At 51.8% G+C, this 14,909-nt stretch overlaps 1 protein-coding gene across 1 annotated transcript in view; it reads right to left on the bottom strand.

The window, feature by feature from the left end:
• Papln (papilin, proteoglycan like sulfated glycoprotein) overlaps positions 1 to 14,909 on the bottom strand; it is a 31,480-nt gene that overhangs the window by 1,975 nt on the left and 14,596 nt on the right. The window contains exons 15-26 of the mRNA XM_051148241.1: positions 12,679 to 12,759; positions 12,268 to 12,511; positions 11,176 to 11,296; positions 10,804 to 10,942; positions 8,952 to 9,405; positions 8,143 to 8,280; positions 7,539 to 7,657; positions 7,131 to 7,284; positions 5,997 to 6,134; positions 3,452 to 3,579; positions 3,241 to 3,349; positions 748 to 914 (exon numbers count right to left, since the gene is read on the bottom strand). Coding sequence (XP_051004198.1) covers positions 748 to 914; positions 3,241 to 3,349; positions 3,452 to 3,579; positions 5,997 to 6,134; positions 7,131 to 7,284; positions 7,539 to 7,657; positions 8,143 to 8,280; positions 8,952 to 9,405; positions 10,804 to 10,942; positions 11,176 to 11,296; positions 12,268 to 12,511; positions 12,679 to 12,759 — 1,992 coding nt within the window. The remainder of the gene's footprint in view (positions 1 to 747; positions 915 to 3,240; positions 3,350 to 3,451; positions 3,580 to 5,996; positions 6,135 to 7,130; positions 7,285 to 7,538; positions 7,658 to 8,142; positions 8,281 to 8,951; positions 9,406 to 10,803; positions 10,943 to 11,175; positions 11,297 to 12,267; positions 12,512 to 12,678; positions 12,760 to 14,909) is intronic.

Here is a 14,909-nt window from a genome sequence, read left to right as displayed (position 1 = left end):
GAGGCACCTTTCCATCCTAGAGCCATTTTTATGTAAAAATGTTTCTTTACCTTTACAGACTGTATGTGATTTAGAAAAGAGACTGTACCAAACAATGACCAGAGTCATATGTCCTATGCCCTTTAAGAATAAGGTCTTTAGGGGGTTGGAGAGATGGCTCAGTGTTTAAGAGCACTGACTGCTCTTCCAGAGAACCTGGGTTCAATTCCCAGCACCCACATGGCAGCTCACAACTGTCTGTAACTCCAAGTTCTGACACCCACAGACATACATCCAGGCAATATAACAAATTAAAAAAAAAAAAAAAACCTGGGGGGGGGGGGAATATTTGTCATGGTGCTGTGGATAGAGCCTAGGGCCTTAAACATTTGGCAAGAACTCTGTACTGAGCCACACCCCCAGCCCCACAGGGCCTTCTGCCACCCTGATTAGAATGGATAGGTTTTAGCGGTCCATCCATCTTAAACATTATCCCAGCCAATCTTATTTTTAAGAATAAAACTGTTAAGTCTGAATGGCAGAGCTCTGAACGCTTCCTTACATCTTCATCTCTGCCTTGGGTAGTAGGTGGGGTAGCCCCAGAAAAGTGGTGTTCTAGGGCCATAATACACACCTGCCCCAGTTACGATGCCAGATGCTAGGACTTGAGCACAGGTGAGAACTAGAGCCTCTCGGGTCGCTAAGCCCGAGACCATTGGTGTGCAGCTGGCCTTCAGGACAGCAAAGCCCAGAATGAGAGTCCCTCACCTGGCAGGGCCACCTTCACCTCCGTGCTGCGGCTCACAGCCTGGTTCCCTCGGTAGGCACTGCATGTGTAAGAGCCCTCGTCCCTGGGCCGCAAGTTGTGGATCAACAGTGTGCCATCTGGGGACTGGTGCACACGGTGGCCGTCAGCCTGTACAGGCAGTCCATTCCTGGAGGGGCGAGGACATTGGGTGAGCCATCCAGGGCTGCTGGGGACATGCCCTGAGATGCCTAAGAAATAAGGAAGAAATTAGCCAATGCTATTCCAGAGCCCATCTTTCCTCCCCATGAGGGCACGTAGATAACACCTCAGGGCAGTGGAAACAGGAGCACCTAATTGCTAGGAGAAGAGGTACAACTAAGCACTCTGAGTTGCCTTGGCTCCACAAAGGAATCCACTTCATCTTGTCATTGACAAACGCCAGGCCCTGTGTTAGGGGAAAGGTACATGGCATAGGTGAAGGCACCAGTGTCCAGGGAGCCTTCCACAAGAGGCTAGCTGACTTAAGGAGGGGAGGCAGCCAGAAGGGCTGGTCAACAGAAGAAGAAACTATGGGGACTTGGGAACTTAAAGACAAGCTGACACAGGCAGAGCAGGGAGGAAGCCAGTCAGGACTCGAGCTACCAACAAGTATTTAAGCAGGTTCTGAGAGAGCTGGGGGCTTGAGTGGAGCAGGAGTGGCCTGGGAGAAGGGCAAGCAGGAAGCAGTAGCTGCGTCATGCACAAGGAGAAGATGACAGGGCACTGAAGTAGACCCGGGTGGAGGTCAGATCCCGGAGGTGGAAAGAGTAACAATACAGCTTGGTCACTGAGTGATGGTGTTTCTAGGGCCAGCCTTCTCTCCCCATGAGGACAAATGGGTGACCAGGTCTCAGCTCACTGGTGCCTTCCACGTGGAGAGGAATGACTAGTGAGGTAGGTTTGAATCTGAGGTGCCTGTGAGATGTCAAGTCTGAGATCTGGAGCTGCAGAGTCCAGACCCAGAAGTGCTCGCAGTCCAAGGCTACAGCCCTGGGGACACTAGTGAAGCCATGGGAAGAGTGTTTTACAAAAGAGCAAGCGGCCAGTAGGACACCACCACAGATGAGGTAGACTGAGACCATTCCATGGTGGAAGGCCAGGGAGGTGATGGTGATCTCTCCAGTACGATGTCCCCTGGAGCAGGGGCTGGATGTAGACAGAGCAATGATAAGTAGAGATAGCAAGATGTATAGCTGTGCTGTGAAGGGGTGAGCATTGAAGCCCTTAGCATTAAGGCCACCTGAGAGCCAGCTGACCTCCATTGTCACCGTCACCCCCAACCAGGGACTACTTGCCTTCCACTACTTGTTGCTCCTCCTAAGGGCACTCTTTCCTCCCTGGATTCTTCCCTGCCTCTCCCAGATCCAAAGCCTTGCTTGCTTTCCTTTTGCACAGTGAGCACTTGGGGGAAACCTAGGCCAGACACTAACCTAATACAGCGTAAAGAAGTAGAGACAGACAGTGGCTGAATTTAAAAAGACCAGCCAACAGCCTGGAGAGATGGCTCTGAGGTTAAGAGCACTGGTTGCTCTTCCAGAGGTCCTGAGTTCAATTCCCAGCAACCACATGGTGGCTCACAGCCATCTATAATGAGATCTGGTGCCCTCTTCCAGCCTATAGGCAGAACACTGTGTACATGATAAATAAATCTTAAAAAAAAAAGAAAGACTACCCTATCAGTGATCAGTTCACTGAAGTTGGGGTGGAGAGATGGCTCGGCAGTTAAGGACTTGTTCGTGCAGAAGACCATGGTTTGGTTTCCAGCAGCTGCTTGGTGGCTTGCAACCATCCATAACTCCAGAAGATCCAACCCCCAATTCGCTTCCTCTTTCTGAGCTCCCCAGGCACAAGGCATGGCTATTGTATGCGTGTACATGCAAACAAAACAATCGTACACATAAGTACATTTGAAAACGAAGCCATTGAAGTCTCCAGAGCTGCATGCAGCCTTGTGGTCTCACTATGGAGGAAACACAGCCATGTCTAGAAATGCTGTTCACTGTCTTAACCTGAGCAGGGAGAATGCTACTGGCTCTAGCAGGTGGATGTTCCAGATGCTGCTAGAATCTCTACCACGGACACAGCAAGCTTTCCTGGTCCAACATTTCAGTGACTCAAAGATTAAGAAATGATAGTTGCTGGATGTAGTGGCACACATCTTTAATCCCAACACTTAGGAGGCAGAGGCAGGCAGATCTCTAAGTTCGAAGGCAGGCTGGTCTACAGAGTGAGTTCCAGGCCAGCCAGAGATACATAGTGTGACCTGTCTCAATAACACCAAAAGAAAAAGGGGAAACTGTAGTGCAGCCAGGAGAAAACTGTTCTCTGGAGCTTTGTGGTATAGGAGGAGAGTGCCTCAGCCACCAACCCTGGCACCAGGCCTCAGAGGGCAACAGCAGAGGGACAGTGACAACGGTGACATTTCTGACAGAATGAGACTCTAAGGATGTGCACTGACTAGAATAGCACTTTACCTGGACCACCTAATGTTCACACTCTCTCCAGCCACCACACACAGAAGCCTGGCCGTGTCACCCTCTGGCACCGTCACAGTAGGAGGCAGGCCTGTGATTGTCAGCTCCCCTGGGCATGAGAAGACATTGTCAGTGGCTAACACTGACCCCTCCCCAACCGCACACCATTTGACCATAAAGCCCGTTGACCCCACTCTGGACTCCTCCTTACCCAGAACTCTGAGCTGGACCCAGCGCTGGTCTCGGTCCTGCCCATTAAAAGCAACACAGCTGTAGAAGCCACCATCTTCCATGGCCACTCTGCTGATGACCAGAGAGCCATCAGGCTGCACCTGGTGCCTGGGGACCAAACACAGGCAGTTGCCTTTGACTCAAGTAGGGGTTTAGCTGGGATTAGGATAGGCAGGAATTGGGAGGAGAGCTGAGCAGGGCCCCTGTTGCTCAAAATGTCTAGCCAAAGAGCTATGTACAGCCTCTCACCCAGTCCAGCTGCCTGCACTTTAACTCACTTGAGAATGCCTGGCTTTTAAATTCAGTAACAAATCATTTCATATCTTCTAAATTAAAAACTATTTTGGGGCCAGGTGTGGCAGCCTATAATCCCAGCACTCAGGAACTAGAAAACCAGGAGGATTGCCGTGAGTTTTTGATGCCAGCGTGGTATACATAGTGACTTCCAGGCTAGCCTGAGCTAGTGTGATACTCTATGTCAAAAAACAAAAGGGGAGAAAGCTGGGTGGTAGTGCCACACACTTTTAATCCCAGCACTTGGGAGGCAGAGGCAGGCAGATATCTGAGTTCAAGGCCAGCCTGGTCTACAGGCAAGTTCCAGGTCAGCCAGGACCACAGAGACACACACACACACACACACACACAAACACACACACACACACAGACACACACACACACACACACACACACACACACACACACACACAGACACACACACACACACACACACACACACACACACACACGGAGATACCAGAAGAACTAAAATTGGATTGCAAGGTAACTGGGGCAAAGGTTAAGAAATAGGCCTATAGGAGATAATCTGGCCAGCTGCAAACAGCAGCCAACACTAGAGATAGCATTGCCTAGTGACTGACCGGAAGGGTCCCAAGGGAGACAGAGTTGATAAGAGACCCAGTTTTATGGCCACATTCCTTCCTGCCCACCAGAGATAGCAACTGACCTAACAACCAGCCCATCCCGTTGGGGAGAACAAAAGAAATTAAGCCATGGGTAATCTTGGCACTCTTTTCTGCTTAAAGGACATTGAGAGGATAAAAGGACCAGAGATCACGGCTGTGGGGCCCTCCTGAGATTCCTCTTGTATTTTACAGCGGTTTCGTGTGTTTTCTGGTTCTTCTTTTGGGCTCAATCTAAGCGCAACAACACATACACACACACACACACACACACACACACACACACACAGATGATAAGGGACAACAGTTGGTAAAGTGCTTGCCTTGCAAGCTTGAAGGCTGAGTTCAACCCCCAGAATCCATATTTAAAAGGGGGGTGGGGCACGAGGCAGGCAAGCATGGTGGGCCTGCTTGTAGTCCCAGCACCGGGAAAGCAGAGAGGATTCCTGGGCTGGCAAGCTTCAGGCCATGAGGAGACCTTGTCCCAAAGAAACAAGGTAGATGCTTCCTAAGGAATCATGCCTGAAGGGACTGTAGTGGGCAAACATGGCTCTGCAGGCCTGGCCCTCCCCCCCCCCCCATCCCCTCTGCCTTGTTAAAAAAAACCCATTAGATTACATTCCTAAAGCTAGCCCCCAAGGTCTGTTCCCTTATTTGGCCACTTCCTCCTCCTGAGGCTGACTACCAAGGTCCAGCTATCAAACTATTAAAGTCCAGGAATCAAAAGCCAGCCCCCTTTGGGTTACCTAATTAACATGGCCAATTAAAAGTAAACACCTCATCCTAACATGGGGTTTCCCCTTATATCTTTATAAATTACTATTTTTCCTATGGGCCAGGTGTCTCCTCTCTATTCAGAGACAGTCCTTTGCCCCACTGTGGAACAAACTTCTCTCCACTCCTCCCTTGTTCCTTCCCTTTCTCCCTTGTCCTCTGTCTCCTGTCTTTATCTCTTATCCTCTGCCCACTAACCCTCTGGGACAAATAAATCAACTTTGTGCTGAGAACTTGGTCTTGGAGGTCCTGAGTGAATACTTTTCTTTTCAATGCCTAAAATTGACTTCTGGTCTGTATACAGATTTGCACATGAACATGCACACAACTTTAAGTTCTATTTCTAGTTCTTTTTTGTTTGTTTGTTTGTTTTTAGATAGGGCATCACTATATATAGTCCTGGCTGTCTTAGAACTCAATATGTAGACCAGGTTAGCCCTAACTCACAGAAATCCACCTCCAAGGTGCTGGGATTAAAGGCTTTGGGTTTATAGTTTTTGCCACATGCAAGCAGACTCAGATCCTGCTCCTGCAGTGAGCTGTGTGATGTGAGGTTCTGTGTGTAAACTGCTGGCAAGAAGCACACATTTCAGTATGGCTTCCTGCCGCTTACACAACAGCAAACAGGCCTCAGTACAAAGTCAGGAAGCGTCAGCAATGGGGCCCACCCATGCAGAATCTACCTCCTCCCCTGGCTGACCTCTTATTTCCATCAGCCATACTTTGGAAATGCCCAGAAGCCCTGTGTTCCACCCCCTTTCTCCCCTGCTCTGGCCTCCTTAGGGTAGGGTGTGGCAGGAGACAGGACAGTGGCAGAGGGGCTGAATGAACCTGGGAGAAGAGACCAGCTGCCCATCTCTTTGCCACTCGATGGTAGGGACTGGCAAACCTTCAGCACGGCAGGGCAGCCGGATCCGCTGGCCAGGACTGGCATCCACCACCCCGGGCTGTGTCCGGTCCAGACGCAGCCTACAAAACAAATAGTGCACAGCTAAGGGGCCTGGCTGCTCCTTTTCCCAACAGAGTCCTCTGCATGAGCCCCATTTTCCATTTCTGGTCAGTATTGGTTCCCTAAAAGTATTTCTTAGCTCAGTTTAGGACACTGACACTGTCGTTAGGAACTGGGCATATCATTGAGTTCGAGGCCAGCCTGGTCTACAAAGCAAGTCCAGGACAGCCAAGAAAACACAGAAAAACCCTGTCTTTTGTTTGTTTGTTTGTTTGTTTGTTTGTTTTTTGAGACAGGGTTTCTCCATGTAGCCTTGACTGTCCTAGACTCGCTTTGTAGACCAGGCTGGCCTCGAACTCACAGCGACCCGCCTGCCTCTGCCTCCCAAGTGCTGGGATCAAAACTGTGTGCCACCACCACCGGCAAGAAATCCTGTCTTGAAAAACTAAAATAGCCAAGCATGGTGGTACATGCCTTTAATCCCAGCACTCAGGAGGGAGAGGCAGGCGGATCACTATGAGTTTGAGGCCAGCCTGATCTACAAAGCAAATTCAGGACAGCCAAGGCCACACAGAGAAACCCTGTCTCAGGAAGAAGAAAGAAAGAAAGAAAGAAAGAAAGAAAGAAAGAAAGAAAGAAAGAAAGAAAGAAAGAAAGAAAGATTAATTCTTTAAAAGAAAGAAAGATTAATTCTTTAAAAAAGAGCTGGGGATAAAGTCTGAAAGGCTTGGGTGGCCACCACCTTGGCTGACTAACACACCCAATATGTCTCTGTCTACCTCCTCCTGCCCTGCCTGTCTGTCACCAGGCCCTGACAGAGATGCCACTTACCTCTGTCCTCAAGTCCTCTGAGATGGAACCACCCCTCAAGGCCAGCTCAAGGAGCTAGGCTTTTCTAATGTCACCTCTCAGAGCCTGGGGCACTGGGTGACAAAACCTTTCACAGCACAAACCCCCCTTTATCCCGAGACTGTGGACCCTGAGGCTGAGAGCACTGGGGCACGCTACGCTGTTACCTGGTGGCCGGCCTAGGGTGTGAGGATGAGAGAACCCTGTGGCCTCCAGCTCCTGCTTCCATGCCAGGATTCCAGGGACCCTGGCCAGAGTTTGGGTTCCTGGTTTGAGGGAAATGCCTCTGCTGGACATCAGACAACACTGCCATGTCGCCTCCTATCATGAGGCCAAAAGAAGCAAAGTATGAGCTTTGTGAAGGGAATGTAAAGAGAGGCTTCATGGGGCCAGCGAAGACATGTGGAGAAAAAAAAGACAACAGGATGTAGTTCCTAACTCAGGAGGAAGTGACCCTAGGAAGAACTTGGGCTTTTCTAGGATGGGTCAGCCCTGCCCAGGCCCTTCCCCTCCCCCTCCCTCTCTCAGTCCCACTCTGTGTTTTATGACATCTGGCAGGTAGACAAGACAGACACCTGTGACTCGAAGCTGGATCTCCTGGGGGTCATGGCCTGGCCTGTGACAGCTGTAGAAGCCAGCATCCTCTGGCTTCAAGGGGCTGATGATGAGGGAGCCATCTGACTGTAGGTGGTACCTGAGCGGAGGGGAGGAGAGACATGATCTGTGGGCTCCTGAGGCCAGTAGGAGTCTTCTGCCAACCATGCTACCAGAGGAGACCATAGGGCCCCACAGCACTCAGAGTCCCCTCACATTCCCAGTGAATGCCACAGGGCCCCCTACAAGAGAGGACATTGCACATTCAGGAGACGGAAAGTAGCTATTACTCAACAATGTGTGTGTGTGTGTGTGTGTGTGTGTGTGTGTGTATAAAAATATGTGTGTGTATATGTATGTGTGTGTAATGTTTGGGTAGTTTGCCTGCATACATATGCATGTCCCCTAGAACTAGAGTTACAGTCAGTTGTTGTGAGCTGCCTTGTAGGTGCTGGGTATTGAACCCGGGTCCTCTAGATGAGCAGCCATTGCTCCTGGCTACTGCGAGCTCTCTCCAGGCCCAGCTCGCCGCTACCTCACAGTGAACTTCTCACACAGGAGATGGGACCATGGTTTTACACGCACCTGTCAGACGAAATGGGCCGGCCTTCTTTCTGCCATCTGGCCTGGAATTCTGGGCCGGTGTTGCCAGGACAAAAAAGCTGTACTGCCTGCCCCTGGGCTGCTTGTACCAGGGCAGTCTCCGAGCCTGCCAAGCTGATCCTGGAGAGATGGAAGGTATGAGTCTGCCTCCTGGCACAAGGGCATGGCCAGGGAAACTGCCTGTTGTAGGCATTTATAGGGCCAGAGTCCCGTGGGAGCCCCCAGCTTTCCTGACCTCCTGCTGCACCCCCAGGCATGGCCCCTCAAGCAGCTGTGCAGCAGAATAAGGCCAACAGCCCAAGGGAGTAGGAGGAGGATTACACATCCCAGTGCTGTGTAGGGAACCAACAACATAACATACGTTCAACCCTTGCAGCATGTGCTTCAGTTTTCTTAATTCTGTTAATTTCCCCTCAGTCCCTTACTAATACAATGGAACAAGAGAGAGAAATAACAGGAGCCTGTCAAAACCTATGACATATTCAGGGAGTGAAACATCACCACCCTTTTACAAGTCAAGAAACTGAGGCTTGGAGCTAGCAAACCTTTCTAGCTAGACACAGACCTCGGTACAGTAGCTAGATCAGAGAGAGAATCCTGGAGCTTATACCTTGGCTAAACCTACCGCTCCAGAGACTCAAGCATCCCTATCTGAAGTATGAAGGTGACGAGGGCCAAAGGCCAAAGGGCTGGGCTGTCAGTCTAGGGATCAGAAATAAGGTACGGGACGGGAGGGGGCTCAGCCCTGGCCTAGGCACCTATGACCTTACCTGGGAAGCAGGCCTCCTCACCTGTAAGATGAGCTACGTGTGGGTGGCACTGGAGGTCCAACTTCTCTACCCGGTCCGGGACCTCTGGGCCATTTTCCACGGGCTGGGGTGTGGGAGGTGTCCCCTGGCCCAGGCTCTTGCTCTCTTCGCCAAGGGCTTCCAGAAGGCGAGGGCAGTCTCGGGACTGTGGCTCCTGTCCTGTGCCAGTCAGGTTCCTGCTGGCCCCCAGGACCACGTTGGCCACCATCCGCGTGGACACGATGACCAGAGGCCCCTGCCTCGGGACGCCGGGGCCCGTGGTGCTCCTGGCAGCTGTTCATGCACTCCTGCTCCGATGCAAAGTTGTTGGCGTTGCCGTGGCAGCCGCCATACCAAAAGCGGTTACACCTGCCCACTGATGGCACAAAGTACCAACGGGCAGCCCAGTTTCCACACGACCCTTGAGCACTGGGCAGCAGACACCGCACCGGGTAGGCTGTGGATTGGAGATGGAACATGTCATAGGATGGCCAGTGAGAACACTGCCCTCCGCCCCCTGCACCTTGACCTTAAGGAACATGCCTCTCCTGATTTATAGATGGCCCTACTCTTGCCAGGTCCCTTGACCTCTCCTAGGAGCCTAGGACACTCCCAGGATCTGTCCTAAACTCTTAGGCTAGGTCACAGCTGCCTCCCATACCGAATAGAGCCCCCAGGAAGAAGAGGCTGGAGCTCCCTAAGCCAGCTCTCTCCTGTCCCTTCCAGCCTGGGTCTCCTGCACACACACCAGCTAGGGTTTGACTTCTCTGTGGCTGTACCGGAGGGGCTGTGAGCATGCCCAGTAGGAGGCCCACTCTTGCCCTCATCCTCAGTACCCTGTCCCAGTCTCTAGCCTGCTTGTCCTCACAGGCCTGCTGGTCGTGGCTAGTCAGTTTCCATCTCTCGATGTTCCAAGTGGCCATGGCTGCCTGTGCCAATACCCACCCTTCTGCAGAGCCACCAGCCTGTCATACTTTCAGGTGCCCAGTCCCATGGCAGAGCCTGGAAGTGCCACCATTGTGTCCCAGCACCCACCTTCTCTCTAAAATCAGCTTCTACTCCCTGCACCCCACCCCACCACACCACACCCCTCCCACAGCACTGCCCACCTTGCCCTGCCTTTATATTGGGAGAAACCTGACCCCAGACACAAGATGAACTTTGTTTCACTTGTGGTCCCCATGTTTCCTTTTCTTTCTTTCTTTTTCTTTCTTTCTTTTTTTTTTTTTTTTTTTTTCCTCTCTTTTTAAAATTTGTTTATTTATTATGTATACAGTGCTCTGTCTGCATGTACACCTGCAGGCCAGAAGAGGGCACCAGTTCACATTACAGATGGTTGTGAGCCACCATATGGTTGCTGGGAATTGAACTCAGGACCTCCGGAAGAGCAGTCAGTGCTCTTAACCTCTGAGCCATGTCTCCAGCCCTCTTTTTCTTTTTTAGACAGGATCTTATACAGCCCAGGCTAGCCTTGAACATGGTATGCAGCTGAGAATGGCATTGAACTTTGGGTCATCCTGCCTCTACCTGTCAAGTACTGGGGTTGCAGATCTGCACCGCCACATCTGATTTATGCAGTTGAGGACTGAGGCTTCGTGCATGCTAGGCAAGTACTCTACCAACTGAGCCACATCCACAGCCCCGGGAACTCCATTTATAACCCCTCCTCAGCTGAGTGCAAACATCCGGGATGCAGGAACATCCATCCCAAACCACTGGCCAAGTTTCTAGTGTGTGCTCAGTTATTGAGGAAATATGACTCAATGGGGTCTTGGGCGGTGAGGGGGGGAGAGGAGGACCCAGTGAGATAACAGGGTCCATCCATCAGATAGGATGAGAAAGGGTGTCCTCTTACCATAGTTGGGCTGGCCCACACAGCCTTCCCCCAGGGGACCAGCTGCAGAAGCCACATTGTCATAGCAACAACCAAACTGGGAGCCATGACACTCACTGGGCTCGCTCTCATGGGCCTGGGGTTGGTGGATCTTGGGGACCTGGAGAAGAAGCCAGAGGTTGGGAACTTAGGAATGAGTCTTCTTTTTCAATGGGGAGCGAGCTTGGGATGACCAGAGGGAGAGTGACAGGAAAAGATAAGTGGCAGAGCTATGAGTTAGACGTAGGGAACCCTACCCAGGCCCCGGGGAGATCGGAGACCATCTCTGAAGCCCTGGTCTTTGAAAAGATTGCCTAGGATGCCAGTGCTGCAAGGAACCCAGTATCCACTTACCTTGGAAGCCACTGCCCTGGACCCTGGCCTGTTCCCAGTATTGTCACTGCCATGAGACCTGGTGCAGCCAGCCTGCTGGGGCCCCTCAGCTACAGACACGCCATCAGGGCAGCATCCGTACCTAGGAAGCAGTACAGGGCCACCCTCACCACTGCCCAGCCCTGCCCCTGCCCTCCCATGAACCCAGGTGCCTAAACTTGTAGGTGGGGAAACAGGCTCTGAGGCTGCTTGTGTTAGGGGGACTGTCTGGATAAAGACCTGTCTGAGAGAGTCTGTTCCTGTCAGGCCATACCAGTTCTTCATGCTCCAGGCCCCGCCCACTCCCACTGCTGCCCAGCAGTTGCCAAGGGAAGGCGGCAACGACAGCCCCAACAGTAGCCCTATGCTTGATGCAATGTACACTACCTGTCCCAAAACCAGAAAGGGGGTGCATCTAAGCCTACACAATCCTCAGGCTGCCATGAGCCCCCGAAAAATACCCAGGCTGTCATTTAGCCTCACCAACAAGAGTGTGCGAAGCAAGTGGGGGGCCAGTATTAGAAAAGAGGGTGGTCTCCCTCACAGTGTCACTCTGCAGCAGCCATTGTTCCTGCCTCTCAGAAGAGGAAGCCAAGAGCAGAGAAGTCACTCTGCCTCAAGTTACCCAGCAAAGCATCTGGCCAGTGGCTGAGTGGGAAGTCACCGCCAGATTGCTAGCCCCAAATCCCTGACCCTTAGCAGCGCAGTCCCTCAGGGGCCTGTGTAAGGTAGGTCTCCTGGAAGAGCTGCAGGTGGCTCCAGCCCTCCCTCTGAGACTGGAGGAGTGTGGTGGCAGAAGACCTCTGAGATGTGGCCAGTTTCACACTCGGCTCCTGAGCCCAGCATGGACCTAGGAGTTGGAACCACTACCTCTCGTGCCTGCTTCAAGCCTAGGCTACCTCCCTCCACAGGCTGGGCATGTGAGAAGCCCATAGGAGGAGCTGAAGAGTACCTCGAAATTCTGATCTGAGTTGGGCAATCCTGCCCCGGGCAGGGATGCTGGCCTCACCCACAGCAGCTGGACCCCAACTTCCCTCAATCACCTGCTGAGGAAGAAAAACTGTCCCAACCCACCTGCTCTGAAGACACGAGGCCCCAGCCAGGGGACAGCCTTGCCACTGTGGCCCAAGAGATGGTGTGTGGCCATCAGGGCAGCACCCGTGGGGGCTGTGTCGGCAGTCACGGGGCCCTGGGCTAGGCCTTGGGGGTGGCCGGTGTGGAGGATGCTGCAGAGTGGGGACCCGGCCTGAGGATGACAGGTGGGGGTCTCTGGGGTTACTCTGGGCCCTGGTTCTCTCCTGGGCAGCCCACCGCTGGTCTACATGTGCGAAAGAAAGGCCACTGTGATGCACCCACGGGCCCCTCTCCCTCATCCCATAAATACCTTCAAACCACTTTCCCAGGTCTCCAGGCCACCCCACCCCCCCGCCAGGCCACCCAGACTCATAAATAATAGGGCTCTGGAGCAAAGAGCCAGCTTCTCACCTGAGGCTGGAGACACTTGAGGGCCTAAAAGCATCCTGGGGTCTGAGGGGAGGGTCCGTGCATCCTGTATGCTAGGGATCTCTAGAAGGAAATCAAATAATGGTTTTCCAGAGAGGAGAAAAGAAACAACAGAGATAAAAACCAACAGTCCAAATCCATAAAACACAACCCAGCAGAGACTTTGTGACTGTACTGGCCTTAAACTCACAAGAATCCTCCTGCCTCAGTGTCTCGGGGGTAGGGATTACAGGTATGTACCAACACGCCTGCCTCTAAGATTTCTTTCAGCTCTTCTACATTTATGAGTTTTGTCTTGCCCCACTTAGTAAAATTAAATCACTGTCCTATTCGACCAGGTGACTTGGAGGCCACCAGCAGCTGAATTGGAGGGCACGTGCCCAACACCACCACCCCCCAAAAGAGAAAAAAAAATCGATTTTTATGGCATTTAATAGTTAATAGTCTTAATAAACTTGCTAGACTTTTTAAAACCATAAAATGTCAAAGAAATTGGTCTCTTTTTTTTTCTATTTGTTTTTTGAGACAGGGTTTCTCTGTGTAGCCTTGGCTGTCCTCGACTTGCTTTGTAGACCAGGCTGTCCTCGAACTCACAGAGATCTGCCTGCCTCTGCTGGAATTAAAGGAGTGTCACCACTGCCAGGCTTTTTTTTTTTTTTTTTTTTTTTTTTTTTTTTAATGAGGAACGGATACCAGCAGGACATGCCCCAGTCAGTCAGTGTTTCTCAGTGGGCATGGAGGTGTTTCCCTGCTCTTCCATGATAAGTAGTGTCGATGGGATGACTGACATGGATGACTTAGGAATCCTGCAGTGGGAGGCGGGCCCATGGAGAAGGGGTTGCCCAAGTGTGGGGGCTGGCATCCCAGAACTCACAAAAAGTGATGTCAGAGTTCCAGGCCAGCCAGAGCTACAGTGAGAACCAGCCTTTAAAAAGTTAGTTAAAATATAATTGTAAGGAGGCTGGAGAGAGGAGACAGTTAAGAGCACTTTGGAGGACCCAGGTTCAAGTCCCAGCACCCACATGGCGGCTCCTAACCATCTCTAACTCCAATTTCTGGGGGAAAAAATGCAGGCAGAACCATCTGGTTCTCTGCAGGCACAGGGTGCATAGATGTACACAGAAGCAAAATACCATACGCTTAAAATAAAAACTTAAATGTAATTTTTAAAAGACATTTCTAGGCCTGGTGTGGTAGTGCACACCTGTAGTGCTCTTGAGACCGGAAGACAGATTCATCAGGAGTTCAAAGTCATCCTTAGCTACACCATGAGTTTAAGGCCAGCCTAGGCTACACCACACCCTGTCTCAACAAACCAATAATGACAAGTAAGGCATCACTGTGTCCCCTTTGCCAGCATCCATGCCACACATTAGGTGCCAACACCACCTCTAGAGCATTGATCCCTGCCTTCTGCTCCCTGGCACTTCTGCATCTCATTTCGACTTCAGACTGCCCCCTGGGTGCAGTCAAAATGTGTCTCTACCTCTAGAACCATGAATGCCTTCACTCTCTCCCAAGGGCTCCGTATGCTCAGACACAGTGCCCCCATGACAGCCACAAGGCTCAACAGTCACCCTTGCTGGCCCTAGTGTCCGGGAGCGAGGAACTAACCACACTTGCCCAGGGCCACATGGCAGTGAGCAGGCTGCTGCTCCCAACCTAGCCCACTGCTCCTCCGGCACCCTGCCACACACCTCCACTGGAATCCTGCTGTCCCCACCTGCAGATGCCCATTTCCTATGACCCCCTGCAGAGCACTTCAAGGACAAAGCTACTTTTCTCAGTCTCAGAGGCTACCTGCTCTCCTCTGTGTCCTTCCCTCTGCCGTCCCCATGCCTGAGAGGTCTCCTTCCCCAGATGGGGCTGAAGGAGAGAGCAGAGAGGCAGAAGCAGTATGCATGCTCTCTTCCCTCACTCAGCCATTCAACAAACCATTGCCGAGTACCGCCCCCCCCACACACACACATACAAGGAACATTGGAGAAGAGTGTAAAGACAGGAAACCATGGACCTAGCCCTCAGAAAGCTTAGAGCTAGTGAGTCTAAGGAGCCCAATAGGACCATAAAGTACACAGGAACTAATGTACAGGCAACATATAAGACAACATGCCGGGTGAGTTCATAGGTTTGTGTAAATGGATTTGGCAACAGCAGAGGCAGCGGTGGCCAGAGATGTGGGAAAACAGGCAGGGAAAGGCAACAGGCAGGAG

The sequence above is a fragment of the Acomys russatus genome, chromosome 1 (genome assembly GCF_903995435.1).
Source record: "Acomys russatus chromosome 1, mAcoRus1.1, whole genome shotgun sequence".
In the NCBI taxonomy this organism is placed as follows: Eukaryota; Metazoa; Chordata; class Mammalia; order Rodentia; family Muridae; genus Acomys; species Acomys russatus.
The sequence above is the reverse complement of the archived record's forward strand: the minus strand, read 5'-3'. Positions and strand labels throughout refer to the sequence as shown.